This window comes from Puccinia triticina, chromosome 18A (genome assembly GCF_026914185.1).
Source record: "Puccinia triticina chromosome 18A, complete sequence".
In the NCBI taxonomy this organism is placed as follows: domain Eukaryota; kingdom Fungi; phylum Basidiomycota; class Pucciniomycetes; order Pucciniales; family Pucciniaceae; genus Puccinia; species Puccinia triticina.
In genome coordinates, this window is record NC_070575.1 from 1,545,725 (window position 1) to 1,562,485 (window position 16,761).

A 16,761-nucleotide genomic window follows, 5' to 3' on the forward strand; every position below is an offset into this window, starting at 1 on the left:
CCTTGCGGACGACAAGATACAGCCTCGTCGTCCGCAAGTGAACCCTTGCGGACGACAAGATACAGCCTCGTCGTCCGCAAGTGAACCCTTGCGGACGACAAGATACAGCCTCGTCGTCCGCAAGGGATCACTTGCGAGCGACGAGGCTGTTGTAGCCTTGTTGTCCGCGGATCCCTTGCGGACGACAAGACTACAACAGCCTCGTCTCCCGGAAGGGATCCTTTCCGGCGGCACCCGCCGGTACACCGCCGGTACACCCGCGGCACCCGCCGGCAGGTGCCGGGTACGGGTGCGGGTGCCTGTTTTTCAGGTAAAACGGGTGCGGCACCCGGGTCCAACGGCAGATTCTCTACATCCATCCCAGCAATACCCTCCGCATTACCTATGATAGGCTAACAACCATTAGTTGGGCTGCCGTGGTTTTGTGATTACATTCTTATGTCCCCAGCTCCCCCAGCCCGCCTGGCTCCAGTGTCTTTTTGGTTTTTACCCAGAGAAAAATGTGCATTTTTCTTTGGCTAAGAGCAGAAGAATTATATTGCCACAGGTGTTTATATCTATGGTATACAGAGCAACAACACCCCATCATACTGGTGTGCATACGCCCCGCACTCCAATCTAATTCCCTGTGAAAGGGGTGGGGCACTCAACACCCTAGATACATGTGAGGTGCCACACCCACCCAGCCCAACTTTTTACACCAGATGGCATTGAGAGGAGGAGTTATTCCCTTTGATGACAGGCACAGACCAGTTCTTGACCCCTCCAAGACTTGCACAGACCGGTCAGCCTGTCTGTGCACTCCCTGGTGTGCCAGTCATCAAATGGAATACATACAGACCCTTGATGACCAGTCTGTTCCAGGCATCAAGAGGAGTTGATACTGCCCTTGATGACAGGAACAGATCAATCATCAAGGGGAGTATCACCTCTCAACACCCGACACAGAACGGTGTAAAGCTCAAAAGTGTTCCTGAGAACCTTTTGCTGAGTGCAGAAAGGGATGTATGAGGGAACCTCTGCCTTTCCTGGGTCACTAGAAACTAAAACAAGCCCCCCAATCTTAGATTGGAAGGTTTAATGTAGTGATAGTGGAGGTGTATCAAAAGATAGCCTACTTTGAGCAGGTAGCTTAAGGGTTATGGTAATGTAGGTGATGTGTAAGGGTTGTAATGAATTTGTAATTTGTATGTAGGGGTGTAAAACCACAATATAGAGTGGGGCTAATATTGTAGAGTGAGAAAGTATTGTACTGTTATGGGGTAAGCTGAGTGCAAGTAGTTTGCTGGGAGAAAACACAACTGGGGGGAGGAGAGCCTTCTTAAATAGAAAAGAGTGAGGGATTTTAGCTCCAGGGGAACAAGATAATTAGTGGTTTTAGCTGCCCTGAACGCTACAATGAGGTATTTTGGCTGGTTGTTGACAGGTCACATGAGGTCATGATGTCATATGAGGGAATTTAGCTAGTGAGAAATAGGAGGTGATATGTTTTAGCTGGCCTGCCCTGTCAAATGATGTCATGGTCACATGCTGTCATCCTGTCATGATGTCATCTGCAAGCTGCATGAGGGGGTTTTGCTATCTTGACACCTGCACGATGTCATCTGTCAACTGTCAGACTGCAGCCCCTATTACAATCAAAACCGTCTAAGGGCATACCCCTTGGGAGAGGACCATTGGTATTCCCTTAGACAGACTATGCCCATCGAGAAAATACCTCTTAAGGGCATACATATGCCCTTAGAAAAACCTGTGAAAGGGCATAAATCTATGCCCTTAGACAGGTTTTTTTTTGTAAATTATTTTACGATAACTGCTTATATTTTTCATGCCAATGCAACTTTCTGTGTGCTATTTACACATGAGAAGAAAGGATAAATCATATCCTGAGAGACAAGAAGAGGTAGAAAAAGAAGGGAGTAGCTTTCCTTCATGCAAGCTGAGCAAGTTTGTCTGGTAGAGCTTCAGAAGTTGACCGGGCTTTTCCTTTGATCGAGTCGGATTTGGGTGGAGGAGCCGAGTTTGGGAGAACTTCAAAGTAATCCTTTATTCCAGCCTGAGTTCCTCCAAAATGAATTTCTTTCAGTAAGTCTTGCTGAAGTTCTTCTAAGTTCGCAATAAGCTCCTTTTGCTTGGGTTCATCTTCAAGGTAAAGGATTGCTTGAGAAACACAGCAAAGCATTTCTGACTTTGAGGGTTGTTTTACGGGTGGTTCAGTCGCTGGTTCGTTGTCGTTTGAATCCTTGCTCTCTTCTCTTCTCTCCTCCTCAATGAGATTGAAGATCTCTTTGTTCAACCAGACTCTAGCTGCCTTGGTATCCTCTCCTTTGGGATTGAGATGGTTAATTGACATGCAATTGACTGGTAGTACTAAACCAATCTGCTGAAGAGTATCAAGTTGTCTTTCTATCAACTTGTTTGTATCTTCCATGGTTTTTTTGACTTCTTCAACACAATTTTCAGAAGACTGATTGGTGATCTTGGTCACCCTCCAGCAGTTTGAGATTGTAGCTTGAGAAATGTTTGCCCAGGCTTGCATTGCCATCTTCATTGCGACTAACTGATTGACATTGAAAATGTTGCTGACACTAGTACTAGTGGTGTCCTTGAGCTCGGTGAATACACTGATTGATCGCGAGATAGCCTTTTTGCAATAATGCGACTTAAGGCACTTGATTATTCCAGCATCAAGTGGCTGAACATGACTGGTAAGATTGGGTGCAAAGAATTCAACTCGGATGTTGGACACACCATCCTCTGGTACTGTATGTCCGCGGAAATTGTTGACAAGAAGCAAAATGTTTCTTTTTTTGGCTCTGAGCTTTGAGTTCCAAGTAACAAGCCAGTTTTCAAATATTTCCAAAGTCATCCAAGCATTTCCGTTGTTATAGTACTTGTAACCGTATTTGCATGCTTGTTTTTTTTAAAACAACAAGGGCTCTTGTACTTTCCAATGAATAGAATCGGTAAATTCTTGGTTCCGTTGGCGTTGCAAGTGAGAGCAAGAGTCATTTGGGTTTTATTCCCTTTCACGCCGTGGCTTTTGCTGAATGCTAAACCTGTATCAGGAGGCATCCTAGCAAAGAAGATTGTGAGTTTGGAGAAAAATATCCGCAAGAAGCAACAGAAGAAGACATACAAGTAAAAAAGGCCAGTTTCATCCATGTTGAAGATATCTCTCAGAGAATAATCTTTGGTTATTCCTTTCAGCTGTTCTACCTCAGATTCAACAACAGCAAGATCGGCCGACGCAGCTTCGCCGTGTTTTTGATATGACTTCAGTTGGTGACGTCGCTTGAAAGATTCTAGCCAACCTCCACTGAGCTTCAGCCAGTCTTTGCTTGGTATTCCAGCAAGGCAAGCAAAATCACGCCACTTTGATTTGATGATATTGCCGGTTATTGTCATGTTACAATGGATTGCTTGAGTCATCCATTCAGCAAGCGCTGCTTCAACATTTGGGTAAGAAAGCTGTCTTACTTTATTTGTAGAATCGTGGGCACTCTGAGAATAATTCAGTCGAATGGATTATTCAGATTTAAGCCACTTAGAAAGCAGCAGCTGTTTTATGCTGAGGTTGGGATATATATTTTCAAAATGTTCTGCTGTCTTTGACTGGTTTTTTCCGTTCTTGTGGTACCAGTCAAGGACTTCAATCTTCTGACTGTAGCTCACAATTTTTACTTTTGATTGAGATTGGGTCGGGTTTGGAGAATCAACAGCTTTTCTCTTGTTTGATTTCACAGTTTTCTTGAGATCATTGGCTAGTCTTTTTCCATCGTGTTTGCCGCTCTTGTTTGACTGTTTTTTTTTTCGCGTCTTTTTTATTGCTCTCAATCGACGAGTTCTTCTTTCCATCTTGCTTGCTACTTTTTGGCTCAGCTGGCGGTTCAAATTCACAAATCTTCCTCATTGTTCGTATTTCTTCCGAATCGAGCTTCAAAGTTGATCCCGAAGATAAGGCATTCAGCCGCAAAATCAACTGTTCTGAGTCAACAAGATTACCATTGCCATCAAGCCACGCTTCTTCCTCATTGGATGATTGGTAAGACCTTGACCTTGATTGATCTTTGATATAAGTTTTGCTTGTTTTGATTTGTATTCAATTTTCATTTTCTTGTAGTGTTCTTCAAGGACATGGATCTCAATGTCTTTGAGTTCAACTGATGCATCGTCCATGCTGGGCCGGTCAGGAGTGAGATGGAGGTAAGCCGTGTTTCCAACATTTGTGAGGTAAAGTTTTTCTTCTTGCCAAGAAGCTTATAGAAAGAAAACTTGAGTTCTTTGATTGATGGCATGGTGCTTGACTTTGATCAGAAAAATTATTTTTGACAAGCCTGGAGATGATTTTGAAAAAGGAAAACAAGTGTTTTCAAGCAATGGCGGCAATAATCCTCATTAAACACTCTCATGGGAAAATTAGGCCCTATGAAGTGGAAAAAAACAAGCATTTTTTGACGGGCGGTAGTGACAATCCTCAAACAGTCATGGGAAAAGTATGCCCTTCTGTGGGCTGGGTTTCCCAGATTAGGTATGCCCTATTACGTTATGCGGTATTGACTCAAATTTGGCGCGCCCCAACGCAGGGAGAAGCCTTTGGGTATGCCGTTAAGCAGTTTATTCCCTTAGCAACTGTGGGCCGCTATGCTACATTTAGTCCGTAGTTCAGCGCAGCGTAGCGGATCTAAACTACAAATGACAGGGTTTTCCGTTAGCGGGCAGTGATTGCCCGCTACCGCTAACAGGCACCCCTTGAAACTACAGGGCCTCTATCGCCGCTATCAGCGCTAGCAGTGCTATTCGACCGCTAAAAAAGCTGATAGCGCTGTTAGCGCCCGTTAGCGTAGCGTAGCGTCCCGTAGCGGGCGCTACAACTAACGGCAATGTGTCAGGAACTACGCAACACTAAACTAGCGGATAGCGCACGCTACGGATAGTTTAGCGTAGCGGCCCACCGTTGCCCTTAGGCAGGTATGCCCTTAGATGGTTTTGACTGTACATTAGTCTGCATGCACCTGCATAAGACTGCATTAGCCTGCATCAAGTGTGCATAAAACTGCATGAAACTGTATGACACGGCATGACATGTGCATAACACAATGTAATGAGTGCAGCTGATGAGGTAAAGTATATGTAAAGGGTAGACAAGCTGTCAGGGTGGTCCATGTAACAGATTACGTGGTCCTGGGTAAGTGTGGTTCATGTAATGGATCACATGACCTGAGTATGGTGTTTGTGTGTATGTAACTGACTGATGGTGTCTTAAAGGGGTTGTATCTTCTGACCCAGAGGGGTGTAAGGCGTGTTGTCCATGGAGCCCTGTGTAGTTTTGGCCGTAGAATCCAGTGGTGCCACCATATTATTTGATTTTAATTTTTGAGAGTGTACATATGAGAAAAAAAGGAAATTTTGAAATGGGCTAGATGGGAAACCATAAAGCATACCACACCGGTCATTAAGGGGAGTTGCTACTCTCCTTGATTCCTGGAAGACCATTGGGGGGGGGGGGGTATTCCCATCAATGAGGTCATCGAGTAACAAATCCCCTCAAAGACAAGTCTGTGCCATTCATTGAGGGAATTTTCTCTTTCATTCATTGAAGGGATTAGAAACTCCCCTTGATGATAGATCTGTTTTGGTCATCAAGAGGAGTTGCTACTCCCCTGAATGAACAATCTGTGCCGGTCATCAAGAGGAGGTGGTAATTCCCTTGGGTCTTGATGAAAAATCTATTCCAGGAATTGATGGGATTTCACCTCCTCTCAATACCCAGTTTGTGCCTTTCAGAGTAGGTGGTATTTGTTGGAATTCACCTATTGGTGTTCTTTCTCAAAAGAGAAACAATCCAGGTGAGTTGTACAAGTTGTACATACTCACAGGATTAAGAAACTAACATGATGATTAATCGTGATTTGTTCTGATTTAGAACAATTGATTAGCAACGTGAAGAGAGTGAAGATCTCTTGGCAGGATGACATCACTCAAAGTGATGAAGATCATTCACCAGGGAGGGATTTGTTGCACTCTCTAGAGAGTGCCAGACCGTAATTTTGTCAGTTGCTTGGTATGATGTGAGTTCAATGTCATCTGTCACTTTGTTAAACTTCCTCCCCAATAGAAGGGTAACTGTAGGTGAAGTTGTTGTGAAATGATCTGTCACTCAATGTCAACGCATCATTATTGCTCTGTTGAATTTTTGTGTTTGGTTCATCATGATCACAATTTTGAACACAAGCTTCAATGCACAAAAGTGTTGCCAAGAATGTACCTATCCTTATGCTAAAATATAGCTTTAGCCAAGTGACAGGCAATATTTTTCATTGCTGAATTGTTTTAATTCAAAAACCAAACAACACCACATTATGAAAAATACTTGTCAAGTATAGCAACTTCAGAGGATCAGCCAAATGGTTGATGAATTCTAGTGAGTGACATATTTCAGCTATGATATTATTTGGGGAGAGTGGTTTGGTATCAAATTTATATTCTTCAAGAACAGGGAAAAAGGTAGGAAAACCTGTGTAACATGCAATTTGACTCCCAGAAATACAAAATGTGAAACTACTGGATTTAGTTTTCCCTAAAATTTTTACCAAGTGATGGAACATTCAAGAATTTTTGATTCTGAAGTGTGAATAGCTTATTATCATTTCGGAATACAAACCTTGTGTACAGGACTACACATTGTACAATTTTCATACCTTTAATTAAGACTTCCTGCAAAATGCAGGGTTCAGAGCCACAAATAAAAATGTTCAATGCAAAAGGGGGCTAGATTGGTGGATGTTAACAGGAACTTCAATATCTCCTTGCTTCTGAAAACAGCTGGAGAAATACTTTGACAGTTTGCCTGAGACCTCCAAGGCAAACAGTCAATTCTTAAATGCTGACACACATCTTGGTTTGGGTTATGTATGCCTTTTGTCTTTTAGATTGATTGTCTTCACATATTGTCCATACATATTTTCCATGAATTTTCTCCTGCACGTAGGATTCATTAATCACAGGTAACTTTGTTTCCATGTGCATGGTGCAAAAATGTGGTTTTGATTGCTCTTATCACATGCCACTTAAGTAGAACAGGCTGCTAGATAAGCCTTTGGTACTGCAGAACTGCTGTATCCAGACCACTGAAAATTATTGGCCTTGGAACAGCAGGAGTGGCACGCACATGTGAGGAAAAGAGTTAAAAAAAAATTGTCTGGTGGTTTGAAGGTGGGCACAAGTAAACTATGGGCGCGCAGGGAAACTTGGATTGGTTTTGTATCCCCCTGTGTCCCCCGGGGAGTGTTATTTTCTTATGTAACGTCCACCCTCAGGTTTGGGCGAACGTGAGGGTGGACATTGGCAAGTCGCTGGCACATGTACTGCAAGTTGATGAACAGTGTGTACTGTTCATCGCACTGGTAAAGTCCCAGCTGACTCCCAGTACATGCTGGCAATCAATCTGGGCGTATCCAAGCCTTGTAGGGAGTATCAACTGCCTACCAAGCTCAGATAGGCCCAGATCGATGAACAGCATGTGCTGGTCATCGGGCTAGGGCTTCTCCGGCTAAACGAGAAGCACAAACTGGTCATCAAACTGGCAGAGGCCGCGCTTGGTGACCAGCATGCACTTGTCATCAGCCCCCTGGCTCTCCGAGCTCAAACCCGGAGTACATAGTTCATCAAGCCAGGGAAGCCCTCGCGCGATGACCAGCACATGCTGGTCATCTATCTGGGATTTTACGAGCTCAGTAGGCAGTACATACTGTCCACCGAGCTCTTAAAAGCCCAGCTGAATGACCAGTACATGCTGGCTGTTGAGCTCGGATTTTCCCAGCGCGATGTGGGGTGCATGCCGGTTCACCAGGCTGAGAAAGGCTCCGCTCAACAACCATTATTTGCTGGTCATTGAGCTGAGATTTTCACAGCCTATTACCCTGTAATCAATTGGATGGTGTCTCCACTTTATGGCAAGTGCACACTGGTAATTGAGAGGAGAAAACCTTCATGTGATGGCCTTACAAACTGGTCATTGAGGAGAGGATGTCTCAAATCAATGGCTAGTAATATACATGGCCATCAATTGAAGCTCTCCAATCCATTGCCAGTACCCAGGCTCATTGATTGGAGTATGTCTCAACTTGATGGCCTTCCAAACCACCATTGAGCGGAGGCTTTTGCCACTCAATGCATGTCCATACTGGTACTCAATTGGAGGGTGTATCCACTTGATTTCCAGTACACACTGGCCAGTGGAGGATCCCTGTGGGTGCCAGCATGAGCAATTGATTTGAGAAAACCAATATTTGAGTTTAACTCACTGGAACACACAAGATTGGATATGGAACAACTCAGTATGAGTTCAGTATAAACATACAGCTGAACCACAATAAAGTTACACATGAGGGAATGGTTCAAATCTGGCAGAATTCCAGGGAGAAATTACAGTCTGGCACTCTCTAGAGAGTGCAACCAATCCCTCCCTGGTGATTGTCAATCGCCAAACTCAAGGTGAGTTAATGATTGAGAAAGATTGACTGAAGGATGAAGAGTACTCACAAACTCTTATCCAAACAACAGTCAAATCTCAAGCCAATTGTCAAACACAGAAAAACAAAGCTTTAATCTCATTGATTGTATAAGCTCACCTAGTGGTGAGTAGTATACCTTTATGAGTTAAAATCATAAAACAGAGAGAATAAATACTGACAAACAATGAATCTTGTTATCAGTATTTAACAAAGCTCACAAGTAGTAAAACAGATTGTTACCATTAGTAACAGCGGTTACTTGTATTACCTCATAAAATTAAAATTCTTTAAAAACTATTTTTCTTTATAACTTCCTTGTCTCTTATAAATCAACAATAACTAGCAGGTATTATCTGCCTTTAAGGTATTAAATTTATCACTAGAGGCCAAGGTGGCTGCGCCGCTGCGGGCTCTCAAGAAAAATAGTTGTGTTGCTGCAACAGTATATAATTGCCAAAACCACTGGGAAACCCAGAATCACTTCTGCAATCTCCACAATATATGAAGAAGTTTTCCCCATGTTGTTTGTGTATTTATGTAAAAATTTATATGGTTTGCTGTCATTAAAAATTATGTCGAGCCTTTCATTAACACCACTTGCTTCTTCAAACTCAAAGTTGTACAAACATTGAGCACAGCTCACACTCATCTTCATCTCAATCAGGTCACAATGCAAGCACCACCTATGGATCAATGAATTGATTTTGCAAAGGATGGGGGACATAGCTCAATTGTCCACTTGATCCCAGGTTCCATTCATTCTACAAAAGGCGGGTTGATTTTTTTATTGATTTTCAATAAATCAGTGAACACAAGTGTTTGAGGATTGGTATAACAAAATTCTAAATAAATTAATTGTTGAGGACAATAGATCATTGTCAGTTAGACGGCAGTAAAAATTGAATTTAATGATGATTGAAAATATGTTGACCAGTTTGTTCACCACCGGGATCACAAATCCCAGGCGCAGTTTTTGTAATGAATATTGCTTAATTTCACATGAAAAAAAACCTTTCGGGGTAGACACTTGCCTAGCGCTAGGAATTGAGCAGATCTTGTCGCGGACTTAATCGGGAGCTTTGGTAGGCAATGCAGGTCTTCTGCGGTAGATCTTTTGGTTTCTTTTTGAGCTTGGCCTCTGTTGGCGGGCGGGGGTGCGGATACCGGTTCTGTTTTGAAGATCGCGGTGGACTGCTGGTGCTTCCCATGTCCACCTGTCTCCTTCAGATCCGAGATGGAAGTAAAGGGCTTAAGAAACCCGTAACTGTGCAAATGGATCAACTGAGCACAGGGATCCAATGATTTGCACTCGGGTGCGTTTTCATCGTCACTATCAGCAGTATCTATGGCGTCAGGAGTGAGGGGGGGGGGGGGTTGACCCAATGTGGAAGGGTTTTTCTGCTTGTCTTCATCACTGTTATTAATATGTATCATGTCTGGATTTTTCTGCTCATCATCATTGTCAAGGTCTATTGGCAATTCGTCTGGATTAAGTGCTACTAATTTCGCCGGGGGAGTGATGATGACTTCGTGGACGCTGGCCATGATGATACAAGGCGGCAAATTTAACATGGAGACGAGCTAAATATTGCCGACAGACCTCATGGACCAGCTTTCTGCGTGGTTCGGCGGTGTGGCAAGATACGTTCTAGCTTTTGCCTCAGCTGAATTCAAAGCATCTGGCAACACGGATGCTGTGTTGCATGATCTGGTCGCGAAGCTGACTCAAGCCATCAACTAAGGTCAATTGATCAATATCTTATATGCACATCGGGACAGAAGGCCTGACGGAGAGTATTCACATCATGTGATACACCTATGTAGACATCCCAATGGAAATCTTGCTCACTATCAGTAGGCATGGGCATCACGCCGAGTTGAGAAGGCAGTAGTTGACAGATTCGCGCGGCAAATTCACACTGACCTGAAGCCATTCCTCCAAAGTCCTGGCAACTACGGTTTAGACTACGATTTTGACAACCTACGTGGACTGATATTCAAGTGCTACGCCCATGCTGTGTTGGGAGATGGGGGAAGGTTCCAAGTCTGTAGACTTTGCAAATTAGGAGATCCGCGGGGCGGCCAGAGCCTTGAGGTCACGTTTCCTGCAGCCGAGTGTTGAGTCTTCTAAGCTTACAAAGAAGTGGACCTGACCACCGAGGTGCTCTGGCAGCCGGCCTTTTCATCACTTGACTTGTTGCGTGGACCGGCGACTTTTTTCCAAGTGTCTGTTTCGCAAACCCGTCCAATCAAGCACCAGAGCCTCAGCGTGATGGTCCTGAGTAAATGCAAGAGCGGCGGTGAGCCAAGCGTGTTCAAAACATCCTTTGGCGCGTGTTAAATCAAATCAGGATCCTTGCTTGCATCAGACGCATGCTTATGAGGCGATCAAAAAGAAGCACACCTCATCCTTAAAAAAAGGTTTTGCCCGGAGAAGTTTGATGAGTGTTGCTATGACACGCTCGCCAAGGGCAACCAAGGGCGTCTTGGTTGGGGTTGAGACGTTAGGCTTGCGGTGGGTTGCTGGGCAAGTAGCGTGGCTTATGGCGCGACTGGATCCAGAGGAGGGTGGTTGCTGTATGAGGGGCAATGGTAGGTACGGGTCGTAATTGGATTCGGTCTGGTTTTGTGTATGGCTTGCAAGGCAAATTCACTCAAGACTGCCTATATAAGGACTGCCTGCATGGTCGTGTTTCCCTCAGGCAATCTTGCGGGCTTGGCTTCCAGCCCGGGGGATTGTCTCACCCCCGCCCGCTGTAGCACTTGCGCAGTTTGGCGGGGGACTATTCGGTGACGCCCCTGTGCTTAACCGCTGGGGGTCATCTTCCCACTGCTTTTTGACCTTGCTAGACAAGGATGGGCAGTGGGCCACGATACACCAGCTTGCTGGTGTTGGGTGGCAGGCGCCATGGAGACTTTTCTGTTAAAATACAAGTGTTGTTTGAGTTTTTTGTAGTCTATTGCAAGGCACCCCCTCTTTTTTTTTGCTTGTTTTTCAAAGGGGGAACCCTTGATTTTTTTTTTTTTTGTGATTTTGTTTATTTATAGGCAGAACCCTTGAAGTTTCATTCTATGATTTACAGGCTTTAATATACTTGGATTGTATAATTTTATCATTAGAAAAATAGTTACTTACTATAAGAAATAAAACCTTTAAGTTTTCTGAATTCTTTCAGTATTAAGCTGTCTGAAGTAGAAATGAAGGCTGAGAAAATCTCTGCACACCAATAACTGACTTTTGATTTGCTCTCAAAATTGCCCCACAAATGTACCCCAAGTTCTTGGTGTGCTCCTTGGATACACCTCAATGATTTTTAAATTGGGGTGTAAGCCTGTTGACCAGCAGTAGATTTTGGGGTGGGCCTGCTGTGCACACCAATTTATTTGGGGTACAAGAAGATTCACCCCAACATCTAGCTCACTGCCAGCATAATTAGCTGGGCTGAGGTTATCCCAGTTAAACTGTGATGCACTCAACCAATTTCAATTTGGTTGATCTCAACTGATGAAATACAAATCCAAGGGACCCCCCTTGGTTTTATATCTCATTGGTTGAGATCAACCCATTTAAGATTGGTTGAGTGCATCCCAGTTAAACTGGGATGACTTCATCCTAGCCAAATATGCTGGCAGTGTAGGCTGTGTATGATATTTCATCCCGGTACACCTACTATTTTGGGGTGGCCAGGTGGGTACCCCATTTGGATTGGGGTGTAAATACAGATACCCCAAATATACCCAGTAGTGTACCCCATTTTGTTGGAATTTAGCATGCCCCTACACAGAAAGTCTCCCTCTACAGCTCATAACATACATTTTGGTTACCCACCTTTACAGGGGGCTTCCCTGACAAATCAGAGCACAAATCAAACTTAAATCTACAGACAATGAGCCAGCTCCTCTATTGAGCTTATCAACTTCACAGGAAATTCATCAAAGCATCTTCATCCCAAAGCAAGCAACACCACATACTCAATAACATTTCAGGATTGCAGATCAGAAAAATCATACACATTGGCAAGCAGAAAAAGAGAAAAGTAGAAAAAGGAATTATACTACATGTTTGCCAAAGGCACAAAAAAATAGTTATGTTTTTAAAAAAATACTGGTTCTCATTTTCAGCCTGTCTATGGTGCTTGGATTTTTGCCAAAAGACATCACATCTTTATCCCATTGCAGTAAATAGTTCAAAATCATGATCAGTGATAAGATGTGTTTGGTCCTCCTATAAGTTCCTTCCAAAATTTTTATCAAAACAGCTGATGGCTACCCTCAACCATGGCAACAGTGTTGGCCAAGACGACTATGTACTAAAACGTAGAAGTAGAGACATACAAATTAGCCTGCTTCTGAGCAATGAGAGGCCTTAATTGTGCGTATACATAAAAATTACAGAAACTTGAACGTACCAAATTGGGGGCATGGAAACTCTGGGAAAACACACGTAGGCTTCGCGGCACCAGATTTGGGAAACGACTGTGCAGGAGGAATGCCAGCTACTATTAAGGCTGCCAGCAACGTGATAGTCAAGTGGTAAGAAAACATCTTATGTCCTACCCCTGTGTTGGCAATAGAAGTCGATCTTGGATTGATGCTACTAAAATCTGGTGATGCTACTGCTTATGAAGAAATCTGTTGTGACTGGTAGTTCAAAATCCGTTCCTCTCAATTTGTTTCTTGATGGTTAATTGGGGGTGGTGAGAAAGCCACGGAGACTGCCCAACCGGACCACCCTTTTACCTCTAAAAGGGTTGACTGGCATTCAGTCGTTGGCTGTAGTATGTAGTGCATAGCCGTACCCGATTGCAGGTTTATCGTCTCGCGCCGGTTACTTAGTGCTCGAGACTACTGTTGGACAGATTTGATTGAATAATCCACGGAAACATGCACTGCCATCCTCTATGACCAGCAGTGAGGGCAGAAGTTTGTACGATGCAGTGTCTCCCGACCGGACCAACTTTTTCCTTGACGATCAGGTCGGTAGTATGTAGTGGCAGTGCATGACCCTGCGCTTGGCTTTAGCGATTTTTGTTGGTTTCGAGGCGTCCAATCCTTCGATTCATGGGTGTTTCTGTTACATGGCGATGATACAATATAGGCATTCATTTTTTCTATGTACTTGGTACTCCAGAATTCCAACCTTTTTTCACGCGGCATGTAAAAGTACTTTAGAAAGTTATAAAATCTTGCGGCTTCTGATACCTTGCTTAACAAATTAAACTCCTTCGAAGCCGTGTCTGGATATTATTTACATAAATCCACCACAGTCCCCTGACAGGGAAAGGACTGTCTGGCTATTTGCTTTGGGATCAGCCATTTCGGGCCCTTGTGAACGCATGGGATTGAGAGGAGAAGAGCTCGTAAGACCTGTTGCTAGGAGGCGAGCTGAAGATCACGAGCACCCTGCACTGCACTTACCTCATTCCTCCCCTATCTGGCTTCTATCGCCCTCCTGCCACTCATTCCCAGCCATTTTCCACGCTTCTCGAGCCAGAAGAGCTTTGGCGGCCACCCTTCGAGAAATGGTGATTTTTTTTTACAATGAGTGGTATCGGTGATTCCATGTGTCGAGGGTGATGAGGAAGAGGGGTAGTGTGAGCTGGTGGGGTTCTGCCGATGGGCTTGAGAACAGCTTTGATGGTTGAGGAATGCGGTTCGCATGCCATCGAGAATGAGGATCTGATTGTCTGGCCGATGAGATCCGAGCTTAACAAAGCCTCACTGTGAGAGCCCCGAAGGGGCAGCCCCGCAGGGTCTCTGTCTCACAGAGAGGCTTACCTGCAAAAACCTGTATCTGGCCTGAGAGCCCCAGGAATATCAGCCTGTATCAGGCTTTTTTTCACTCTTTTCATTTTTAAACATCAACCATTGGCCCGTTGAGGTCGCCCTTCTGGACTTAAGAAGTGCTTGGGAGTGCGCTTCTTCTGATGCAATTTGGGCCTTGTAGCTGCTGATATAATGCCTGATCCTCCCGGTTGAAATTTCCAATCATGGAGGAAAAGTGGCCGTGTAGGGAGTGAGATTTACTGTACAGAACTGTACAACTCTATTAGTCATCTCAAAGGATTCTTGGAAAGTGAGCTCCTTTGAGCCAATCTCCAGCTCATGGGAGGAGGGCAATGGTGGCATGCCTACCACCAATTTGAAGAGGAGATGCAGGTCTTTCACCGGTTCAAGAGGCGGGCAACATGCCCTCTGGGAAGTGGGGGATTTGGGGGCACAAAGTTGGCCACCTGCAAAAAACACCAACTGCACGCGGGGCTCTCACGCCAGGAATCGTGGATTGCACGCAAGTCCCTCCCTGACGGGAGGTCACACTTCGTGCGAGGCGCTTCGCGCCCCTGCCCCCCGGCAGGCAAGGGACTTGTGCTAAGTTTGGATGAGATCAAGCGAGTCAGCGACTGAGGGCCCGATCACCTGCAAGCTTAACTAAGCCTCTTGATCGGAGGGTTGGGGGGGCCCGACCCCGCGTCCCAAAGGGACGCTCTCCGAAGGAGAGGCTCTTGTAAAGTCGGACCCGCGGCCTGAGGACAGTCAAATTTTGGCAGAGAAATGATAAAAAATAAACTCAGAACAAAGTTAAAAATAAATAAATGAAATCTCTTCAATGCCTTTTGGCACAGTTGTAGCTGCCCATCTTGAGCATCTGCTGGAGTTTTTTGGGGGAAATTTGGCCATAAATGGCCTGCTCAGCAGCTATTTTTGCAAGGGCACTTACACATTTGGGAAATTAGATTTTGATGACCCGCCGGATTCCACTCTTGTCGGATCAGGGCGAGTCCCACGGCTCTTGAAGTATTAAATTGTATTTTTAATGAAATATGTACATATTTGCAATTGGTGGCGCTTATGGCTTATGATGTATGCATTTTGCTATTTATGCCATAAGGAGCGGATCGATCCGAGAGTTTATCTGGGCCTGCATTGGGCGGATCACTCCAATGCCCAATACTTATCCATCCCCACAGTTTCCTAATGCTATGGAAATGTGGAGCTTTGAGGGCCGTACATATACCAAAAAATCACAAGCTTTTCAATGGTCTGGGAGGCGTGACCAGAATCAGAGCGCTTGTGGGTGATTTGGGGGTTGTAATGCCCTCCCCAGCCAAATGGCTGGTTGCGCTCACGCAAGATTTGGGACATTATATTCAAGTCCCTCCTTCGGAGGCGCTTCACGCCTCCTTGGAAGGAGGGGACTTGTGTTAAGCTGGGATCCCCTGGCCCCAGATCACTTTGGCGGGCCTCACTAAGCCTATGTAAAAACCCTGGGGAAGGAAGAAAAGGTACCACCCGACTACACGATTGTAGCGGGCATCAAATCTCCCCCGGAGAGGTATAACACCAGGCCATAACACTCCCCTGCAAGCCAATATCACTGATAACAGAGGTGATATTGGATTGGACACCAAATGGGCTGGTGTGAAACTACATACAAATCTAAGTGTTACTCCCCAACAGACTTGTTAACTGTCAACTTTCACGCATACTGGCTACTATACTAATGCTATTTTTAAAGACTATACTATGATTTATCTTAAAATGGGACTTTTGGCACCCATGAAACGTGGAACTATTTTAAGGCAACCACACTCCTAAACCAATAATCAATAATATGCTTTTATATGAATACTAGGAGTAGCTAACACAGTTATGTCATGTTATGTGAAGGTTACAAGCGGGTGAGATGTGACATGTGTGAGATGCAGGTAATGGGAATTGAACACGCAACAGAGGCAACGCTGGGCTCATAACCTGTAAAAACCCCAGGGAAGGAAGAAAAGGTACCACCCGACTACATGATTGTAGCAGGCATCAACTCTCCCCCGGAGAGGTATAGCACCAGGCCATAACAGCCTACACCCCAATGTGGAACTACTCAAAGGGGGGAATAGAGCTTGGAAGGGAAATGGATAGCAACACTAGTACTAATGCAAGCTATGCAAGGGTGGTGATGAGGCTGCCTTCCTGACTAATGCTGAGGGGATGAGAGTAACACTAAGAAAAAGAAAGAAAAGGTGTGGCTGATTTCTATTTGATCTTAGGAGCTAGTACTATGAGCTTTAACTACTGCTTGGCTACTGAGGATGAGAGGTTTGGGGCAATGGTTGAAAGGGGCAAAGCAATGGCAATGATTCAATAGCAATGGGTTGATGAGAATGGGTACTATAATTTCTGTATCTAGAATTCTGCATAAGGTACAAGTGAGGGGGGAAGGACAGTTCTTATATGAAGGAAGGATGAGCAC

At 44.6% G+C, this 16,761-nt stretch overlaps 2 protein-coding genes across 2 annotated transcripts; both read right to left on the minus strand.

The window, feature by feature from the left end:
- Window positions 1-3,757: 3,757 nt before the first annotated feature.
- PtA15_18A202 (uncharacterized protein) lies at window positions 3,758-4,179 on the minus strand (the record flags this gene model as incomplete). Its single annotated transcript, XM_053164718.1, has 2 exons — window positions 3,758-3,937; window positions 4,006-4,179. 2 exons carry the CDS (start codon window positions 4,177-4,179, stop codon window positions 3,758-3,760), a joined length of 354 nt encoding a protein of 117 aa, XP_053028699.1.
- Window positions 4,180-9,582: 5,403 nt separating this feature from the next.
- On the minus strand, window positions 9,583-10,061 carry PtA15_18A203 (uncharacterized protein; the record flags this gene model as incomplete). Its single annotated transcript, XM_053164719.1, has 2 exons — window positions 9,583-9,764; window positions 9,848-10,061. The coding sequence occupies 2 exons, from the start codon at window positions 10,059-10,061 to the stop codon at window positions 9,583-9,585; spliced, it is 396 nt and encodes a 131-aa protein (XP_053028700.1).
- Between the last annotated feature and the right edge of the window lie 6,700 nt (window positions 10,062-16,761).